A 22,983-nucleotide genomic window follows, 5' to 3' on the forward strand; every position below is an offset into this window, starting at 1 on the left:
TGTAGGGGTTACCAAAGTTATTACAGTTCCTCTATAGGGGTACTTGACATTGTGGATTTCCTGAAACACTATCGCTTTAGACTCTTGAAAGTTCATACATCCTCCTGGACGTGCTACGGATACTCCTCTCCAACAATGTCCTCATTTCCCATGCAGCGGACCCGCAAGGGCGCCAAAGGTGGATGAGCAAACGTGATTCATAAATACTCCTCCAGCTGCTGCTCTGCACCTTTCACTGAGCCAAGGAACGCTGCAGGAGCACGGCTATCAAGAACAGGTGGTGGAGAATGTTTCTCATAGCTGATACAGAAAGAGGAATATAGAACTGGAGCAATAATGACTTACATACTATCTTATAACTCAGTCCTAAAGTATGTATAAATATGGACAGATAGACAGGTGCGTGTAACATGCAGGTTTAATTCAGCCAATGGCCTGAAAGCAGGAGGCCATGCCCTTTGATCGCACACGCTCCAGTCCCTAAAACATCCATATATGGTATTCCTCCTTAGTTACTTTAACGACTCACAACTGCAGCGAGGATTTGAGTAAAACACTCACAGTTGTCGAGGCGGCTTTTGAAGAAGTTTATTGGCACAGTTATAGCAGCAATGTGTTCTTTGTTTATTAATCTCAACAACAACTTTGTTTCTATTTGGCTTTTGAAAAAAAAAAAAAGAATCTCTGGCTAATAGTTTTAATTTACAGAAAATGAAAAGAAATGATGACACTTTGAGCTCAGTTGAAGTGATTGTCAGCACAATTGCATAAAGTGCATATATGCAACATAAAGAAAGTGAAACTGAGAATATGTTCTGCTTTAGTTGCTGCGTCGTAGCTACATTCTTAGTGGTTCAGTCTAAAGATACTCACTGTTTATAAATAGATGCAGGATTGTACGATTATGATTATGTTTCAGGGCCGTAAGGTGTTGAAATATGAAATATATAACAATGCTGTTACGTGGTGACACGACTGTACCCGCTGCTCAGTGTTGTAGCATGTTGTTTACGTTGTAAAGTGTGAAGACGTAATATACTGACATACGCTACTTCTCTGCCTTTTTTTTACAGATAAATATGTTAAATACAGTCTATGGAAGTATTTTCAGCATCAACAGCCACCAGGCGGATTCAAAGAGACAAATTCTGGCCAGTATTGCACACCAGGTTTTCAACCAGTTCTGACACATCGGCTGCTGAACTCTGCCAACTCCATAGCAGGAATATTAGAACATCCACTTGTCAGAGGACCAGACCAAGAGCTCCCCCGTCTCCAACCCCCCCCTCCCCCCCCGCCTGGTCTCAGTAGAAAGCGGGGTTTGTGTGCTCGATGACGCAGCGTCGGCAGTGGCGTCTTACAAACCGCAGAGCCTCTGGCGACACCTCGCAGTCCTGCACGTTGAGAAGCTGCAGCTCGCAGCAGTTGGCCGCCAGAGCTTTGAGTCCTCTGCCCGTCAAGCTCTCGCAGGCCCTGAGACTCACTCGCCTCAGGCCTTGGCAGTACATGGCCAGCTGCTCCAGCCCGCTGTCCGACACGAGCGGGCACTTGCCCACGTCCAGGGACTTGAGTCTGGGGCAGCTCCTGGCCAAGTGGCTCAGGCCGTGGTCCGTCAGCCCCTCGCAACCTCTGGCGTTCAAGTAGCGCAGTCTCGGGCAGTAGCGGGCCACGTAGCGAATGCCCACGTCGGTTATGCGCGTGCAGTGGGCCACGCTCAGGTAGCGCAGGCAGCCCTCCAGGCGGGCGACCTCCCGCAGGCCGAAATCCCCCACCAGGCGGCAGTCGCTGAGGCTGAGCTCCTTTATCGAGGGGCAGTGGAGAGCCAGTTGGCGCAAGGCCTCGTCCGTCAGTCGGATGCAGCGGCGTAAATACAGATGTGTCAGGCGGGGGCAGTGGGAGGCGATAGTTCGCAAGCCCTCATCCTCGAGGGAAAAACAATCGGTCATGTCCAGGTAGTGGATGGAGATCTGCTGGCCGTGAAGAGGGGACAGCTGGAGCGAGGCCTCCTGGGTGAGGCTGATGCACGTGACTTTGGAGCAGCCTGGAGGAGGACGAGGAAGCAGAGGTTGTCAGCTCATAAACAGAGGATTTCTTCAAAGCGGATTGTTTTTGTTGAAAGGATACATTCAGAAAATGAAAAGTCCATCTTAAAACAGCCTTTCTCAAACTGAAGAGACCGTTAACCACCTGATTCCTCTAATTCAGATGGCTAAATGCTGATATTTGTATTGTTTCTTCAATACAAATATCAGCATTTTCTTCTATTTCATTAACAGTAGATAGGAAGGGATCTCATAGTGGCCAGTTTTGAACAGGAGGAATGTTTACAAAAAGCAAAAACTGTTTTAATGTGCATACGGTCATGTGAGCATTGTTTTAAGACGGACTTGAAAAAATGTCAACGTTCCCTTTAACACAATTTATTTTTGAAGAAGTATTCTGAGTCGCCACTTGAGGGCGCCAGAGTAAAGCCTGCTGTGTTTGGCTACACGCCTGCAGCAAGAAGCATGAAACTGTCTGAGTGCAAACAACTCCAAGGAAACCAAAATTGTGGTGAAAAATAATCGAAGGCTGATGTCCTCACCAGTTGAAATAGTAGACTTGATTTTCATTATTCTGTGTCGTTCAAATAAAAGCCTTTTTTTTTTTACAACAAAGGGGCTAACTTCCTGGTGCTAATGGTGCAGACGTTGCTCTGCCACCAGAGTCCCGTCCAAGTCAATGTTATTTGTGTCACTTAATGAAAGCAGCAGACCGCTCTCACTCACGTCGAGGTGAGTTCTGCTTTTGGCTAAAGAAAGCCTTTCTTCTCCCACATGGGAGCTTAAGGTTGGCAGAGCTTCTCCTGCTCCTCTAATGGCTTCACCAGCTTTAGTAGAAACGGCTAAGAGGGACCGAGGAGTGGAGATTTGTTTTGAGGTAAAGCCACACATGTGCATGATGTCGGGTAGCGGTAATAAAACCGAGAGACCATTACCAAACCTTTATGGCAAGATGTTCTAGTACATTTCTTTTTTACCTGAGAGGTTCAGGTGTTCCAGGCTTGGGCAGCGGGACACCACCTCGAACACGGCCTCGTTGGAGATGTTATAACAGCCGGCAACCTCCAGGCGGCGCAGCTCCGGGCAGCACTGGGCCACCACATGCAGTCCCCGGTCGGTGAGCCTTTTGCAGCCGTTCACCACCACCGTCTCCAGGGTCAGACACACGTTCGGGGTGTCCTGACACAGCCGGTGGGTCAGCACCCTGATGGCGCGGTCGACGTGAAGCAGCTCCCCGGTCAGCCGGACCGTGCCCCACAGCCTCGGGTCCCACGCCAGGTTGTACCAGCGGCGGCACACGCGCGCACAACGGCACAGCTGATTGGTGGGGAGGTGGGAGAAGATCTGCAGCAGGGCGTGGTCGGGGAGGAGGTCAACGAGGGCGTGGTGGTGGCTTTTGGACTGGCGCGAGCGCGTGTGGGTGCCGGGCTGGGAGTGGACCACGGCGACGGTCTCGGCGCGGGCCGACGAGGAGGAAGAGGAGTTGGTGTCATGGCCGTTACTGGAGAGGGCAGGTGAGGAGAGGGAGGAGGACTTGGATGGCAGGATAAGACCGGGGCTGGGGGTGCTCAGAGTCCGGGTGCTGGAGTCTAAACCTGAGAAAGAAGAGCACAAGATATGTGAGGAAAGAGAAGGGCAGAGTCGGAAGACAATGAGAAGTTAATTTTGCTTAAAAAACTCTTTTGAACTCTTAACATGCTTCATGTGTCTATGAGCCTTGAAGGGGTAAAATATGCAGGTTTTGTTTTCTTATTGTCAATCTTGTTCAAACCTTTTCCTCAAACCTCTTCTCATGTAGAACACACCTTAAATGATTTGAGTCAACAACAACCAAGTTTAAGACCTGGTCTAATGTCGGATTGTTGAAGAAAAAGCAGCAAAATTGCACTTTTTCTTGTTTTCACGAATAGAATGAAAGTTTCACACAACTGAAACAGTGTTTGAAGGAGTCTGTTTGTTAGTCCTGGTTTGAGAACGCTGGTTTTGAGCTTGACCTAATGTGATCTGGATGGAGACAGGGCAAATGAAATAACCCTCATGAATAAAATAAAGCTTTCACAAATCTGAAAGTTACATCACTTGAGTCATTCAATCGGATTTCACGAAGCTCCCTCTGTAGCCAACACAAAGATTTATACAACTTTTTTTCAACACATATGCAGTCTAATTCCACAAGAGTTGTAAACAGACTTTTAAAGTTCCTCTTTAAAACACAACATGTATTCTCCCTTCTTCGACTATGATGAATTTCTTGCTTTATCACTCTTCAAAAACAGCTAAAAAGCTGAGGAAATAGGTCAAAAAGTGCATCACGGTGGTGCCATATAGCCACACCAGCTTTTATCATCAACGAAGAGGAGTTTCCATGGATCTGGATATCGTGTTTTTGGATGTTTGGGGAAAAAATGTGTCACAGGGCCTCTCCATCAGATGAACTCTGTGGCTTCAAAGCGACCAGCTGAGGGGCTGACACTGTAAGGTTATCCGTCTGTAAACACTGAGGCACTCCTGACAGATGTGCGCTCATCGCCGCCGCGTCTGAAGACGCAGCTGTGAGAATCTGGGGGCTGGATCCCATCACCGTGGCGTGAGCCCTCCGCTTCATAAGCCAGGGCGTCGGGATCGTGCTCCCGGGGTTGACCCCATCACACCGGGACACTGAGTGCTCTTCTCTGATGATATCTGCGTCTCCCCATCAGCCCTTCAGCTCGTCTTGTCCAATTCGGAGGAGCTCAGTGGGATTGATAGTCATCACTAAAAGCATTTCAAGTAGTCACGAGTGTGATGTCACTTACAGCTGTCCAACTACGACTCTGCAGGCTTTATGTGCAAAGAAAAATGAGGTGTTATCATGTTTCAAAATAAAGATTATTTTGTATGTTTGAGGCTTATAGTTATTTGATGGTAAAGGCGAGTCTCGAACTATTTTGTTAAGACTATCATAACAAAACAGAGTTTTTGTCAAAGGCCTTTAAGGAAATATATCGTATCATTCTAGGAAACTTTTTAGGAACTCAATAAGTTTATATCGCGACTTTTCTTCAGTAAGTCTTACAATACGGACAGAAAGAGTTTTGAGGTGTTTTCCCAAAAGGCAATATTCAGTATCAACTTTGGCCAAAAGTTTTAATTTATAATCCTAGAATTCAAAATGCAATGGACACAATAAAAAGAACACCAAATGGCCCTTTTCACAGATGATTGGTCTGTGGCGCTTCAAACTCTGACGCTCTAGGTACCCCTCTAGCATCAGCTTTGGATGTGTCAGTTTCCTGTGTCTTTTCAAAATAAACTTCAAACGTAGATTTACTTGGCTCGGTTTAGGCCACAAAACTACTTGCTCCTCATTCAGACGGTAAAGGGGCCTCTGTGCATTGATGTGGTGAGTCAACACTATGGTAGCTTTAAGGTGGTATTTGAATAAACGATACTCAGCTTTACTTTTGCTACCTGCCATTTCCCCGATGATTCCCGTACATTTACACAGATATCATCTTATCAACACTTTATCTACCTACACTCCCAGTCATGTAGATTGAACCATGATTGAACCGCGTTGGTAAATGGACTCTTCAGGACCGCCAGTCAGCTGGGTCTACACAGCGTATGTCAGCATCTTCATGAAGAATGGACCGCATCCTGCCTGTCATGTGGATTTGTGTGCAGGGACGGACAGCTGGGCAGTGACACCGTCCTTGCGACCGTCCTGCAGATCTGTATTCCAGACCTCGGCGCGGTCCGCCTCCCTCCTCGCCTCTGATGACATCCGCAGACTCGCCCCCCTCTCGGGAACATGTCGACCGATTCACGGCTACTTTACAAACCTCCTCTCTCGTGGGCCTTAAAATTCTCACTCGAATGCAGATTCGAGAAAGAACTACAAGTGCCGCAGTGCAAAATGCATAGCGTGTTAAAATCTGCACTCAGTTCAGGTTTAATACATCACATTCTTGGGTGGTCTGCCTATGATTAGCTCAACTTTTGATGTCTGGGATTATTTCCTTGAGGTCATCTATCTTATTTTAGCTGTGTATATCCATCTTAATACAAAGGATTTAATGGTTTGAGATCCTTATAAACACCTCGTCTATTTCGAATTTCACACACCTGTCCAAATAAGTCATGACAGTAGTGGTGCTGGTGCACTGCAAGTATTGCAAGATTCCTGAGTTAATACCTAGCGATTGTGGAATTATCCAACAGGGGCTGGAAACCACACACTATGCAGCACAGAGCTACATGAAATCAGTATATTTTTGACAACGGGTCGCTTGCAATTAAATCTTTTCATTAAATGATATAAGCTCATATATTTACTCCTAAAAAGCTGAATTCAAGTGTCAACCCCGAGGCAAAGATCTACAAAAAATCTCGACATGCAGGAGAAGATCGGATTGCATTGCATGTGTCTTGATGAATGCGTGTCTTTGTTGTCCAAGTTAATGCGATGGATTCTGCACGCAACAGATGAACTCATCTGCCACTGGCTAAGGAGCAACTTCCAAATTGCGTAATTACATGTGTCACTGATCAGAAGAGAGCTCCAAGCGGAGAAACACAGTGCTACTAATTAGACTGCATCCACCCCCTTCCCTTCTCTCAGAGTCACACTACCACACAGCTGGTGGGGAAAGTTAAATGAAGACAGCTTTGCAGATTAGCGTGGTTGCACTGGATTTTGGAGAGATAGCACCTGGGTCTCTTTAAGAAGGCCCAGGTGTTATCTAGCTGAGTAAGGCATATGTTTATCCAATCGCCATTGACTATTGATGCTGTAAATTATCTTGTGATTGAAATATTTTCTTTCGCACTTTGAAACTTCTGGAGATGAAAGAAGTCTCTCCTTTTTGCATCTGAAGAACCTAGTTTTTCAGCAGTGTGCGAGCCTTTTGTTCCATGTGATGATGATGCATTTGCAATCAACAATCAATCATACTCTATTCTCCATAGTAAGTAAATGATGTATGAATGCAAATAAATTGCCAAGCATGATGAAATAATCAATATTAACTGCATGCAAAATAAGCACTTCATCAGGTGCAGAAAGTATTTATCATCCTGAGAAAGGTCACTCTTGATAAACTCGAAGTTGACTTACTGTACTAACATATTTCAGAGCTTTCAACTATATCGCATCCAAGTGTCCCTTGGGTTGGGATTGTGGGATTTGGATGGATTTTACCAACCGTAGTTATCGCGATCGCAACAGAAAACAGCAGGCCTGGAGGCAAATTTTGGGTAAGTTGTTTTCATATATTTAAACTGTACTGTACGATTAACTATTAGGAAACGTAAAGTTCATGGTGTGTGTTAAGCTAAAGTAAGCACTCATTTGGTGCTTACATAACAACAACAACACCAAAAAAAAGATCTGATTGGGCAACAAAAGGCAGAATAGTGACCCTCGCATTTCGTCTGATCGGGCTGTAAGACTACTACAATTTCCAAGGTCAAGAATTAAGTTCATGCTTAAGCCGACAGACATGAGAAGTCCTAGAAGTGCTATGGACAACAGATCTATCTCTATGACCGCTAAGCAAACTCAGTTAACAAAGACCATCTGAAACAATTAAAAGCTCCAGAAAAAGCTAGCCAGTGGAACCTTGAGTTATATTTGTTTGGTTCGTAAACCCGCAGCTCCAAACTCCATAGAAGTCAACCAGTGTGGTGTCTTGTTTTATATCTGTGTATCACTGCAAACCTATCATTAACAGAACAGATACCATGCAGCTGTTAAAATGCTCTTCAAGGGAACTGTAAGTGCAGATGGTGGGAGACTCAGTTCGGTTCAGGAAATCAGAGAAGAAACAGTGGAACATCTGGTCTTTACCCTGGACAAAGAACAACGGAACAGTGGTGAAATGAAAGAGAAACTCATGCATTTTGAATGTGCGTATAGCCACAGAAAGGCATACTTGGCTGAAATCACTGCCACTAATAACCAAATCTAAGCTGATCCACAGAAGGGCCGCAGCAGGATCCCATTAACATCAACTTACTTCTGAGACACATCTGGAACGGGCTTTGATACCAGAGGTTTAATGTAAATCAATGGAAGTGATCATTGAAAGGACAAGATGCTTGCGTGATGAGGAGGATGCAGCTGCATGTTCGGAGTGATGTCGCTTTAATGACAAAAACCTGATGATTTCTTCACAAAAACAGATTCAAGGGCCTCTGAAAGAAAAGAGGGGCAAGAGAGAATAGAGAGAGGGAAGATAAATTGGCAAAAGAGTCTGCAGACTTTAGCAGAGACGGAGACAAGTGCACAGGCAGGGTCAATCCAGAGTTTGACGCAGTCTGGTCATAAACCAAAGCCATAGGGATTCTTTTTCAGGATCTCGCAGTGCTGTGAAGCTCTGCTAAGACCCTGTGTGGAGCTCGCAGGGTTATTACCGCTGCATCTGGCAGAACAGACCAATCCATTACCTCAATGCCATTAGCCCTGTGACATATTCCTGCTCCGCAAACTCCACAAGCTCCACTGTGCTCCCCCCCCCCCGCCAACCAAGACCGTGACAGGCCACGTGGTGCACGTGAGGAAATCAGAGACGCTCAAAAACCAGGAGATCAAATTCAAATCAACACGAGAGGGGTAAAAGAATAAGTATCCGCTAATAAAAGACAACCAAGCAGCAGGGATTTGATTGAAAGAGAATTGATTTATCGGCACTAAATGGTTACGTGCTCCGTTTTTTTAAAGGGGAAACATCCGACCGAGAGAGAACTCCTGGGATAAGAAACATCTGGGTCTGTCTTGGGTTTTATTGAATACATGGAAGTTGATATTACCGTGCAGTGTGGCGGCTGGGCTATCAGCAAAGCCTTCACTACAGGAAGGTCTGACGTCACTGGGCAACCTGAGAGACAATAGGGCCTGCTGGTTCCTTTACAATGTGCACACTTGGACAGGAAACAGTCTCCTTAGCTCCACACAACCCCCATAACTCCGCTACTTCTGGACTGCAGCTATTCTCACACTCACTCAGTCTCTGGATTCCTACTATTACGCTCTTTCCCCGTAACACGACTAATTTCCTCAGGGGAGTTTTCCGCCTCTTAAAGCCCTTCTGTCAGTTCAAAAGACACAAACGTCTCCACACGCTGGCCTCGTCACTTTATAAATCCTCTGCTGAGGAGGACAGCAGACGCACGGGTGCACTTGAAGCCAAATTTAAAAGGCGTGATCTACAATGTCAAAAATGAGCATTTGTGTGTGTCCATTCATCACAGCACACATTTTCAAGAATAGAGACAGCAGTTCAGACTCCAACAGCCATTTGGCATCATGCTAACCTGATCTGGCCTTTGGCAAATCATTGAAATTCAACATTACATCCTTTTTTTTTTTTTTTTTTTACAGGTTGTTAAATCAGGATGTCAAAGATAACATTTTTGTTTTTTTGCAGGGAATCATGCGCATGAAATGCCTCTCTGTACAGTTTATCCTTTTTGGCAGTAATGTGAGCGGAGGTTTAGAGTGCAGAGTGACAGTCATGTCAAATGACTCAGGAGGGGTAACGTTGGCTACACGCAGCAAACAGCAAGACGAACTGCACATCAGACAGGAATGGAAAAGCGAGCGCTGGGCCTGAACGGTTGATTTGGTTGTGATGAGGAGCAAATGTAATGATCTCATGTGGTCGAAGCAACAGAACAAGGGAAGAGCTGGAACTTTTTGGTTAAGCTCTTGATGAAAAGGGGTTCACTTCAACTCCAGAAAGAGGTTGTTTTGTCTCAAAGAAAAAAGCCTTTAGGGAAAGTAAAAAAACTCAAAAAAGTGCTGTATGAAACCTATGTATCAGCTCAGTGATTGGTCTTTACTGTCTATATTGATAAATATATACAGAACAAATATGTCATTGTGCAGGATAGGCCTACAGCTTATCACAGACTAGGACAGTCAGCCATCTAATGAGATGTTTTAGTATACAGTGCAAAACTAAGAAAACATTTAAAGAAAAAAGCTGTTTTAACTAGCGCTTGCATGTTCCTGACGGGATAACGTTTGAGCTAATAGCATGTTACAGTTGTTCATCAACTGGCACAGAGAGTAGACACTAGCTTCTTTAACCATATTGTTCATTTAGGCCACTTTTAAGCCTTGGAAGTCGCTAAGAAGATGACGAGAGTTTGTATTTAATGACTAAGCCACTAAAATGTCTAGGTTTTGTGATGGCTAGCTAAGACCTAACACTGATGGCTCTGTCCTTGACCACCAATGTTTTCTCACCTAAATTAAAAATCTTTTTGCTTCATATGAAAGAACCAGGTGTTATTTGCACCCAGAAAACATTATTAAAATTTAAAAAAAGAAGTAATTTAGTTGTTCTAGTTCAATCTATCCACCCAAGACCCCCTTCAAGAACACTGAAGTTTTCCCCTCATTTTTGTACCATTGCAGCTTCAGCCACAACTGACACTTTGCTGCTTACGTAATGCAACAAACCACAGAGTGAAAAGAGGGGAAGAGGAGGCCAATGTGTCAGTTCAGCTGGTCCACAACTGTGCTCATGTTGCCACATGAAAAGCCCAAAGACCCAGGTGTATCGCAGTAGTGAGCCAACATCTTAGAGGAAGCAAGCCTGCGTTTTGGGGCCAGGTGGCGTCTTTCCCAACTCCTGTCAAACACGCTGCTGTAGTAGAACTGAAAAATGTGACCCCGTTGAAGAAGAAATGGCATTCAAAACAACAGGGCCGGCGCTTCCTCCCTGAGACGGAGAGCGAGAAGACCGAGCAGTAATCAGAGAAGAGTTATGAGATCTGCCTCTCCTTCCCCTCCTCCTCCTCCATCTCCTTTGCTGAACTGCTTTGACTTGCTTTCTTTTTCGCCGCCTTGTTCCGTGCTTTTTCGCTCAGATTTCCTGGCTCTATAACAGCGGTAGAAGGGGAAAGGGGAGGAGCGAGGACAGTGTGATGGAGAAAATCTAGGGGGAAAAAAGCATTCTTTGCTTCTCTGTGTTCTCTCTTTACGTAGACAATTTCCAATGAGGATTAGCGGTAAATCTGTTCAATATCTCTCATTGCAATGGCTACAGGCTTGTTGGAAAAGTCTTAAAATAACTGCAGGCTGCTGCTTTGTGTCCTAAGAGAGAATATTGAAAAGGGACTTGTCCTCCACAAATACTGCCTGCATTTAATGAGCACAAACTTCTCGAGGCTGCGAATTCCTCCACATAAAATGAGAACTATCTACAACACCGCTTCCTCTAATCCTCCATAAAATAGTCAATCACCTGCCAAACATTTCCCCCCAAAGAAACAGATGCTTCTTTATCCAAACAAACCTCTCTTCCACCGGTGTGTGAAAACGTCCAACACTGCAGAGCAACAGAACAAATGCAGCATTAGGTTTCACCAAAAGACAAATTTGTCACACCAGCTCGAAGTTTGCCCAGAAAAGTTTGGCTCAAAAGATATACTGCAGTAATGACCGCTGATGAATGATAAAACAGCACAACTTACATTTACAACATAAGTAGAGGATAACAACCTAAATCTCCTCTGTGCCGTGAAAACGTCCCGGTGGCAATGACACACGCAAACACCTCGCTGCAGCCTCCTTCGTTTTTGGCGCGGCAAGAATTAACAGTGAAACACTATATGTCTGCTTGAGTAAACACGAGCGAACGGATCGTCAGCGAGCGAGGTGAGTTTGCAGATGAAGTGCGAGGGATTTGTTGCCTTTGGGAGGGAATGCCGGAGACAGCAGCTTTGAGGACGGGCTGTTTAGACTGCACAGCTGACCCTCAACCATCAATATTAGGAGTGTGTAATGCCGTAATTATTATATCAGAGACCCTGTTTCCATCATCCAGCTGAATAAAAAGGTTGTTATTAGTCAGAGTAACTTAAAAAACCTGAGTGGGTGTGGCGAGCATTTCATTTGCTATACGTAAGTTACAGTGCGGATATTTTAACGTGTTTTGAATCCTCTATATGACCTCAGAGACCATCAGCGAGGAGATTGGCTATTTCTATGTAGTTATTCTTAACGCTCGTCATCGGTGCCACCGGGTCTGATTCCACGAGAAATCATGCGAGTCCACCAGAAACTCCCGTCAGCTCAGACTCTAGGGGGGCCTCCTGCAGCGACCAGCCGACCACAGCCGGGTTTGTTGGGCCCCCTGGAGAGAAGGGGGGCACAGGAGAACCAGAGCCAGGACTGAGCGGGGCAGACTGTCAAGATTGTACTACTGCTGCAGTAACATAAGAGGTTTTCTAAAGGGACCGCTTCGGTCCTCAGAAACCGCCAAAAACAACACAAAATGTAACTTTAAAATGACTATTTTGCTGAATTGTGATTGTGGTTGGTAAACTATCGTAGTGATGCTTTTAAAAAAACATTCAGTGTTGGTTGCAAATGGGGGAAAAAAACAGGTAACGAGTTTCAAAAATCTCAACACAGAGGAGAGGAAGCGAAGGCAAGAAGCAGAGCGAGTGGTAGAGGGCTGGTTAAATATCTACAGGGCTGATGAGGGAAAAGTGGGAACTGGTGTGCCGGTGGGCGAGGCCGGTCAGAGGACATCTAGTGGACAGGTAGGAAACGGCAATTAACGAGTTTCAGGAAGGTGCGAAAGTGGCCGAAGAGACAGAATGTGACAAATAATGTCAACCAATGGGGGCACATTGCAGGAAAATTGAACCCTAACTAATCATTGCTTGCAGTCTTTCACGACCTGCTGGACATACAAAGGTAAAAGTGGTTGCATGGTTTTTCAGTATTACTTCATACTCAGGTCTACTTTGAAAATGACAGTTCGGCAGGATTTATACACCTTGTAGACATTTTAAAAATTGAGGAAAAACATTTCTAACAATTTTAATCTTTCGGCCAGGAGCTTGTGAAACAGCCTACAAGCAGAATAGTTTTTGTCCACTTTGATAAAACGACAAACCGACGTAAAAAAACGAACTTGTTTGGCCTTAATTGGCCTGATACTTTGTGTTCTGATGCTGATATTAACTACTAGTTCAATAAGGCTGTAAAAACGTTATGTAGGAAACACAGATCTGTAAAGAAGAAGAGTCTGAAGGTTATTCTGCTTTTGGAGAATTGCACATAAATCATGAGCGTTCACAGCGTAATCTCCCAGTGTTTTCTGGTGTGGAAGGACAGACTCAGCTTTTCCCCGTCACTGTTATCAGTGTTTCTGTGGTCCTTGGCAGACAGAGAGGAAGTCGGCATGTTCATTGTTCCCACCCATTCCCCTGTTCCTCGGCTACCTTCCTGGGGCCATTACAAACGGGTGAAGGAGCTGACCTGAACCCAAAGCATCCCCCCCTCCCCGTGAGTCTGCGTTACATGCAAAGCAGCTGATATAGGAGGACGAAGACGGCATTCGAGAGTGACAACACACAGGCCGAACATCTCCGGGTGTTGTCAGTTCAGCTCCGGCCATATCTGAGCCACATTCCTACGGTATACCCTGAGTTCGGCTGCGCCAAAGCAAACCCTTGAGGCCCAGACGGGGCCACAGTGTAACCACCGCTGGGAGATACTCAGTTTCATCCCACAGGAAGGATTTACTGTGCCTTTCAGTCTGTGGCTAATAAGCAACTGGGTCAGGCCACCACGAGCCCGTCTAAATAATAAATGAAAACAGAGACACTTTGCAAAAGCCTGCCAGATGACTGCCCGGCTCGGTTTGTTTTCAGGAGCAGAGTGAGGGAAACTTCCAACTGTTGACTTTGGGGGAACACATGTTACAGCCAATGGCCTACTTTCCATCTGCATGCTGATATTAGGGCTGAACAATGATTTCATATTATGGTTCATTGAGTTTTGAGATGATTGTGGCATCTTTCAGTTTCTTCTGGTGACGGAAATTGTTATTTGTAGGAAAATTAAACATTTCTCGTTATCAGTGGCTTTGGTTTGTAGCCAACACATACGGCTTTAATCCTTTAAATGAGATTATGTGTCTCTTGAAAGAGGAGATGTGTAAGAACTTTTCTTACACATGAAAAGGTACAACCTTACTTGGTCTGGTATGACCTGCAGCTTTTGGTGGATGATGCTAGTTAACTTTAACTCTTCTCTACTTGGGCTACTGTCACACAAAGCTTTTACATTTGCTTTCATCTCACAATTGACATTTGTAGCAACCATGGTGGCTGTTCAGCAAAAGTTATACAGCGTCTTTAAGTGAAATTGTATGGTTCAGTTGTTCCAAAATATAATTTCAACTGCAGTTAAACATCAGTTTGTTAAATATCAGTTGGGCTTCTTTACATGTGATTTTCGACAACATTGAGGAACTAAACTGTTTTCTAAAATACGGTTTTATTGGTTTCTACCATATTGCAGCGCCCAATCTGACAGAGAACATTATTTCATTTATTTAGGTTCAAATTACTAACTTAACTTAAATGAATAATAATGCTGCGTTGTAACTGACTAATTAACTCACGCACCGACTTTATTAATGCAGCAGTGACATGACTGCTGCGTGGGGATCTGTAAGGCTCTAATATGAAGACTCCCAGCGTGTGGTGGGGAAACAGCCCAGACTGCTTCCTGATTAGTTTAGTGGACCACAGGACGAGGTGGACAAGGACTGTGTAACCTGCCACTGTGTGAGTGTGTGAATGTGGTGTATGCATGTGTGTGTGTGCGTGTCTTTTTAAGGAGGGGGGATTTGACTGTGGCCGTGGTGGTTCCAGAACATGTAATTACTCCCACTTAGCATGGAGGGAAAAAAATATATAACAATTTCAGTCATAACACTGGCGGGAAATTATGATCGGGAAGCCACTGGCCATGGTCGATACTCTGTGTATATATATATATATATATATATATTTATAATTCTATCTGCACAGGCTGTTCTCCAAGTAGACACATTCGGAACAATTATCAATTTCCACCCAAAATACTCCGGGTGCACACTTCCAGCAGCGCCTCGACGGTGAGATCCAAGTGAGTCAGCATTTCCAGCGAAATCAAATGCGTCATCTGCTTCGTCCTCATGCTCACCCACAGGAGGACGGTACGCCTCGCTCGATATTTAGTGAGGTTAATCAGTGAATTAACCTCACTGAAACAAACCAATTAACACACATCTCACGTGAAACCAAAAGCACGCCCGGTGTGTCGTGAGGAGTTAGACCCCCGCCGCTTCGTTCCCTCAGAGAAGCACCGTGAAAATCTTCAGCTGAGTGACAGTTACAAACACAGGCTGGAGCTGCTGTTTGTTTTCTTGCGGGTAGCTGCGACGCCACGAGAATGCTACATTCATCATGCCAGAGCAAGTTTAAGATTGGTGATGACAATGCACAAGAGGCACAGGGAGAGTGCATTGGCATATGAGCGTGCAAAAGAGTCGGTGAGTCACTGGTCAGCTCTCTGAGAAAGAGACCGCAGCACTAAGGGAGACCGGCCTTAATGTATCTGTGGTAGGGTTCAATAAGGTGCTTTGATCAAAATCAATGACTACTCGGTGGGTTTTCAGATTTCAGTTCTCTCTCTGACTCATGCTCTTGAAACATTTCCTGCCCCGTTGAAGTTTAACACACTTCCAAAATCCTGTACAGAACCGTGAGGTTTGCTGTAAATGAGCTGTAGGATGCTATTATTATATCTGAGTCTGCTATACTGATATGCTTAAAGGTGCACTGATCAATATTTTTACATAAACAAAGGATCAAATTACAATGTGTAAAGAGGAAGGAGTCGCTCTTAGTAATGAACCTGTTCATCTCAGCTCCACGGGACGCTTTGGTGTCTTTCAGCTCATTGTTTTGGTTATAGAGGCCGCAACTTTATGGTTTTGATTCACTTTTTCACGGCTCTCATGCCTCCAGCTCCTAACCCTAACCCTCTACACTACCTGTTTAGTACCAAACACAAACAACTGACAGACAAACTAGCCAATGAACATTGTGGAGCAGCAGCTAAGCAGATATTTTCCTCAGGATCTGGTGGAGACCAAAAAAAGAAAGAGAGAGTATTGGATGACGTTCCGACACACGACTGTAAATGAACGCTAAAGTTGCTCTGTGTCTGCTGGATGTGAAAATAAGTTTGCTAACACATTAGCTATATCAACTTTGTCAGCCAATGTGACCATGTTGTGTTTTCAGTTAGTGGCTAGAGATATACATGTCGAGTTTTCTTGTAAACAATCTAACGAAAAAACAAGGACGGGGACCCACTCGTACCAAAATCTGAGCTCCAGTACGTTTTCTTCTCGAGTAGACATTACATAAAATTCTTTTGATTGAGGGAAAAATTATTATGGTTAAGCTTGGGAACAGGTTTTGCCCAGGGTTTTGCTTGGCAAACCAAGTTTATCATTAAAATAAATGCTTTCATTAAAGGACTGTTTGGTTGGCACCATGTGGTCTACGAATGAATGAAATAATATCATAATAAACTACCATTTCTATGAAGGTTTTACAAAGATGGCACCTGGCATTGCGGTACCTTTTCAGCTTTGACTGAGATATTTTGTTCTGTTCTTTTCAACTAAATTTTAAAAAGTTCTGCTTTGACTGACAGATTGTTAAAAATGTATCCGACCTGCTGACAGGGGGCTTCGGAAGGCATCTGTCAGCTGCAAAGTATTTACACCGAGCACACAGTTTACATTCGTAACACACACTCCGGACAAAGAGGAGCGGTTCGCTACAGTCGGTGTGCCAGGAGTTGGAAGATTGTCTGTGCACGGAGTATCAACAGAAGGTGAAGCTCTCTTCTCCCTTTTTTACTCCCCACACCTTCTCCAGCTAAATCCCTCTCTCCAGCACTCGGACCTCCCTCCCTGGCAGTGCTTTGAGCCCGATACGGCCACAGTTTAGATAAGCATTCTTCCACAATGAGAAGCCAGAAGTGTTTTCTTTTTCTTTTTTTTCTGCTCAAACAAAGCCCAAGAAATGCCTTTGGTTTCTGATGGGAGCTGTGAGTTTGTTTTCAGTTTAGGGTTATCCCAGGAACACGCAGGTTTCTCTCCAAAAATAGGCAGCACAGAAAGTGGATGAGGAGGACAGAGAGGGGTGGGAGGAGGAGGAGGAGGAGGAGGAGAAGAAGGGAGGGGAGCTTGGTTAATGAGCACCAGATGCCTTACCTTCGCTGGTAGCCACATTCTTTGGAGCTTTGGTCGGTGTGTGATCTGTGCTCGAACTTATGTCAGAAGAGATGCTTGAGCTCCCTTTACCTGCAGGGGAAACGGGAAGAAAAACAAAACTGCTGGGACACAGTATAGCAACTTTGAGATGACAAACTGCAGTTACGGTTTATCAGGGTTTCTTTTACCGTACAGCCTTTGAAAATCTTTTCAGTTGAGAGAAAACACTTTTTATGCTAAATTCCTGTCTGACAGAGATAAGGTGTTTCATGATGTATGTAGTACGGTAAGGAGGTATGAAGTTTAAGGGAATATAAAGCCCATCGCTCTCTGCTTTCATGACTTTTATGCTCCTCACTTTTGGATAAATGGTTATGGCTTGGCACGGGCAGAAAGTCTCTGCTGGTTAGTTTGAGTAAGTGTCCGACGAAGAATGAAGCCTCCCTAAATCCCTCCCCTCCCCCCCTGCCGTGGACAGACCCCCAGATTCAGCTTCACTGCTGCCTTCGACCTGCAGTCGGAGCTCCGGCCAGGAGCAGGGCTCCATCTCGCTGCTCCGCTGGGAGCCAACACCAACACCCCGCTGCTGGAGACCGAGACCGGATTGCTGGGCCCACTGGACAAAAAGGGAGGCACGGGAGAGCCAGGACCAGGAGTGAGCGGGGCAGACTCACAGACCCAGCTGCAGTAAAATGAGAGGTTTTCTAAAGGGACTCTGGTGCTAAAGAAAACTTTACCGCTTTTGTCCACAGGGGTTGCCAAAATCGACACAAAATTAAAGTTCCTCATACTGTAGTTGTTAACAAAATGTATGATCAGCAGCTCATTCTTAGTCGGTACAAGACTGTACAACAAATGTACAACTCTTCCTTTATGAGCTACCCTTGTGTTGTTAGATTTAGATTCCTACACAGAAACACAAGAGTGCTACATTTCAAAGAGCTATATTTTTGAATGTGTGCCTCTGCTGTCGGAGTGCAACAGGCCGCACCGCCATGCTGACTGCAGGCTGCATGTGGAGCAGTTGTTTATGGCATTTCATTCCTCTGTCAGATCATAAATGCAGCTTTGTGGCTTTCCTGAGACTAAGTATGCGCCTTTCACCCAGCACGAAACAGTCACACCCACATGCACATCAAGTGCAGACACCTAAAAAGACCAGACAGTTCCCGAAATAGGCAGTAAATATGAAAGCCTTTGTAGGGACAAAAGGAAAAAGGCAACCGGTGACTCCATATTCAGCCACACGCAAGATCACACTGACACATACGAAATCATTTGAAGCCAACGCAGCTCAAATGGTATGACATTTTGCGGTGACATCACAGAGCCTGCACATCTGCTACGACTCCTTCCGTCCCCAGAAATGGTTCCGAAATTCACAAGGTCCACTTTTCTAATATGTAAGCAGAGCGGAGAGCACACGGCTGGAAACACGAGTCTAATATTTAGCTGGTCACAGGACTCTCTTCCTCTGCATGTGTGGATCTGTGCGAGGACGATTGTTTTCTGCCTTTCGCGGAAAAGCAACTTTGAGAAAAGCTCCTGCTTCCTGTCTTCTGCTTATATAACGTGTTGGTCGAGGGTTGCTGCATAGTTGTGACCAGAGTGTAATTAATTGTGGAATCGCACTTGAAAACAGATGTGCAGATGAACTGCAGAGTTCTGCACTTGTATCTAAGATGCTGGCCTCAGACACTATAACGATGCTGATACCATCAATACTGTGCAATATTCTCTTCTGTGAAATGACTATACTTTGAATAAACATTCAACAAAGTGAATATTAATGACACAAGAGATTCCCATGAAACCAATCCCAGATCTGATACATGATCAGCATTGGCAATGTACTTACATTCTGTGATTTCCTCATTATAAATTACTTTTCATTGTTAGTGGCGGAGTCCGCCAATTCTCGACCGTATGCTGCCTGTGTGCAGCATGAAATTACATCGCAGTTAGATAAAAGCTAATTACCAACTGACTTTTGAATTAAAACAGCTAAACCTGCAACGATTAGTCGATTAGTTGATCTATTAGAAATGAATCATCAATTGTTTTGAGTGGTTAAATGCTAATGATGACAATATGTGCTGATTCCCTCACTCCTCTACGGTTGTAAGATAAATATCTTTGGTTTTTGGACCGTTGATCAGACAAAACAAGACATTTGAAGATGTGACCTTGGGTTCTGACGGACATTTTTTCACTATTTTCTGACTTTTTTATAGACAAAACCATTAAAGAATTAATCGGCGGAATAATGGATGCCGACAATAATTATCAGCTGCAGCTCTAGAACCAACATGAGTTTGTTTTTTACTTTAAGGTGCAATGTTTTTTTTTATTTACCAATAGAAGTAGACCCATCAGACAGCTGGTACATGTCTGTGAGTGTTGAGATATTAAAACAGTCATGCTGTGATATCATAAGAATTGTGCATTGTCCAAAACTTCTGAAAAACCCTCATCTGATGAGCACTTAATGTTTTCTTGCTGCAGGCCTGCTTCAACATGTTTCCATGTATCCCTGCACTTAAATCAGATGATTAAGCTGCATTAATGGTGGATCATAAAAGGGAAGTCTCCAGCATCAGACTCATCGAATCAATCCGTGTGAACTCACAAAAGAAGAAGGACTTAAACGGGGGTAGTAGTAGTAGTAGTGATACTGGATTTTGGAGTGTAATGCCTGTGTTTCATGTTGCAATGAAAGGGAGAATTAAGACCTAGAGGAGCATAAACACATATTTCCCAGCTTACTAATGCCTGCTAACATAATGAGAGGAATAAAACTAAAAGGAAGACTCAGATATGTGCTGTAGGATCCGTTCATGTACCTGACATGGCTGGATCCCTGGGTGGAGCTGGTCCACTTGTTATGTTTAACATCATGTCTTCCAATCTTTTCTCTGCAGTTATTGACTTAGGAAGAGAGCTCACTGGAATGTTAAATACAAACATCTCTGCTCTGGAGGCCGAAATAATGTGCTCGGCGGAGTCGGAATACAGGTTTTTTCCCCCTGAATAAGTAATGCTGAAGATTAGATGAGAAAGACAGCGGGGGAGAGAGGAGGTAGTGTAATACGAAGGCTGATATCTTATCCTGGCTGAAGGAAGTCTAACTAGGCCTATATAGTCTGAGCTGAGCTCATTAATAATCAATGAATCTTTGGAGCTTTTATCAATATATTGGTGTATGAGAGTCGGTTGATATGTATTTTGGTTATAAAAATATCAAAACAGAAGTGATTTAAGCTGCATTCCAGTTGGGTGAAACGTGTTTCTGAATATATCTGACAGCTGAGTGAGATGGACGGTGAATACCTCTGCCTGCTCGACCATCAGCTCTACATTACTTATGACTTTTTTTGTCTTATAGATCAATACTTGAGGCATAGAGCCAAACATTTCTTCCTTGTTTTCAATATTGCTTATTGCTTTTCATTAAGAAATAAGAGGGAACATTTGTATTTTTATTCTGACCAGAATCTCTTAACAAGTAGCTGCAGGAGAGCTAATATATGCCAAAAATACTTTTTTTGTTACAATATTACTCTACTATTGTAAATACTTTTACATGTACCCATAAGAAACCATATATTTGTTTCCATATAAAAGCTCTGAAACATTTTTCATTAAGACATTTTGTGTATTTTTTGTCTTCTGCATGTTTTTGTCTACACATGGATCATATAGTGACCAATATGCACAACATGGCTGCCAAATCAAATAACAGATGGGTTTTTAAGGGATTGTGGATCTGTGGAGTTGGCTCTTATCAAGATAAGACTGACAAAGTGCCCACATGCTTAAAAACACTGTTGTCCTTTGACCCGCCTCCACTAAACCTGCAGGAAAGCACTCTTTAAAAAAGCCCCATAAATTAAGCTCCTTGGTGTTGTCTGATGAACTGGCTTCCCTGCCAAGTCAGGTCTTTTTGACTGATTATGTGAGGCGGGATTTGATTTAAACATCACATCGTGTCAAACAATATCTCTCTAACTTTCATTATAGCACAGACAGTGGCTGGAAGTGTGCTTTGTTTAAACTTCAAATTGTATACTGTACTAAGTGTTTAAAATATGACCACCAGATGTCACTCTGTGTGTACGAAGAATATCAACGTTGCGCATCTTTAAAAAAGTAGTGAATATAAAATCAAAAGATGCGCCACATCAGCACACATCCTCACAATTTGCAGGTTTCTGCGCAAACAGAAAACACTTACACTGTGTGAATATGGGAGCCACAGAGATGTATAAAGGGAATACTGCTATTCTGAAGCTAGCTCACTAATGTCTGGGGAAGCTACAGACCCAAGAAACTGCACATTGTTTTCTGTTTTTTTTTAGTTTATGAGATAAACTGTAGCAGATCGCGGTCACATGTTGGCCTTTGTTGCGCCTAGTTTGATTAAAAAAAAGGTGACTTATGCGTGGAATTCAAATAAAAAGTGGTTTAAAGTGATAATTAGAGCACTTACCCTCGCTTCCATACTGTTTTCCATTGTTCGCACCCATTTTAAAGAATACATAATCTACGCGCAACACTCGGTGTATCAAAAGGAGTTAAAGTCCAGAGTAAAAAGGGAAGTCTTTCCATGAAGATAGACTAGACAGTCGGAGAGTTTCGTGTAGAGCCGCTAGCTCTGACTCCAAATAGTTAATCCAGATGTTGAGCATAGGACGCCTCAGCATTACGCAAACCTAGAGTCCAGACTCGAGCTTTCCAGCGGTGCAGACTTTCTATATCTGAACGTCCACAGACAAAGAGCGGTGAAGGCTACTCACACACACACACACACACACACACACACACACGCAGAGAAAAAAAAAAATCCAGATTCAAGGAGTTCGGAGAAAAGTTTTTTTGTGAAGTGGCCTAAATGGTAAGCAGCTGTTTATCAGGCTGAGTGCGGGCAATCACAGCGGCCAGACAACTCTGTGAGGACTCGCAGCTCTCCTCCTCTGGATCTGGATTTAAAGAGACCGCAGACCAGAGAGGGCGATGTGGATATTTAAAGAAAGATAAGCCAACGACGGACTGTGACTCAGAGAGCCCAGGAAAAAGTATTTCACTTCAGTAAAAGTCCTGAGATCACATACTTGAGTAAAAGTACAAAGGTTTAGTGGAGAAAAAAGTACAATAACTGCCTCTACAGTGTGATTAAATTGCCTATAAATTAGCATAAAATGGAAATACTGAAGTAAAGTACCTCAAATTTGCACTTAAGCACAGTACTTGAATAAATAGTTTATTTCTACCACTGGAATAACACAATCACAGTTTATAGCTGGAAGCAGGTTATTTCCCCTTATGTACATAATTCATATTTAAGCATTATGTCATCACAGGTGTGACTTTAAGAGATTCAGGCAATCAGAGTAGAGGACACATAATCTCGAAATATTCTGAGGATATAGGCCTGCTGACGGAAGAGAATGGTTCAACCACACATGTGGGAATGTGTCTATGAATAGCAGTCATGCAGGTCATCGGATATCTAGAAGTAAAGCTGCAGGACAAAACCAGTTGTCTGCAGTCGACAGGTGACTTATTCTGGATACACACTGAAATTCCTTTCTAAATGCACACGGCCGACAGCTGTAGCGAGGATATTTATGGTCTATATTAGGTTGTATTCTCTAATTACACAGATTAGTGTAGCTCCTCTGGTTTTATCTGTTTTCATAAAATGTCATGGGTACAATGTAAAATGCCTGAAAAAAGTGAAGAGAAGTGTCTAGAAGTACATCCGAATGTTAATGTACAGTTAGACACACAAGTCAAGTGTTTAAAATATGACCACCATATGTCACCCTATGTAATAAACATGCCACAGGTTTTGTTCAAACATCACTTCCAGC

The 22,983-nt window shown here is 43.8% G+C and overlaps 1 protein-coding gene across 1 annotated transcript; it reads right to left on the reverse strand.

Annotated features, from left to right (window-relative positions):
* Nucleotides 1-573: 573 nt before the first annotated feature.
* On the reverse strand, nucleotides 574-22,040 carry LOC116385078 (F-box/LRR-repeat protein 7). The gene is made up of 4 exons (XM_031850266.1): nucleotides 21,600-22,040; nucleotides 17,111-17,200; nucleotides 3,020-3,637; nucleotides 574-2,041 (listed from the first exon to the last, which is right to left on the reverse strand). The coding sequence occupies exons 1-4, from the start codon at nucleotides 21,634-21,636 to the stop codon at nucleotides 1,305-1,307; spliced, it is 1,482 nt and encodes a 493-aa protein (XP_031706126.1). The 5' UTR covers nucleotides 21,637-22,040; the 3' UTR covers nucleotides 574-1,304.
* Between the last annotated feature and the right edge of the window lie 943 nt (nucleotides 22,041-22,983).

Source organism: Anarrhichthys ocellatus, unplaced genomic scaffold, assembly GCF_004355925.1.
Source record: "Anarrhichthys ocellatus isolate YVR2014 unplaced genomic scaffold, GSC_Weel_1.0 scaffold10, whole genome shotgun sequence".
Lineage (NCBI taxonomy): Eukaryota > Metazoa > Chordata > Actinopteri > Perciformes > Anarhichadidae > Anarrhichthys > Anarrhichthys ocellatus.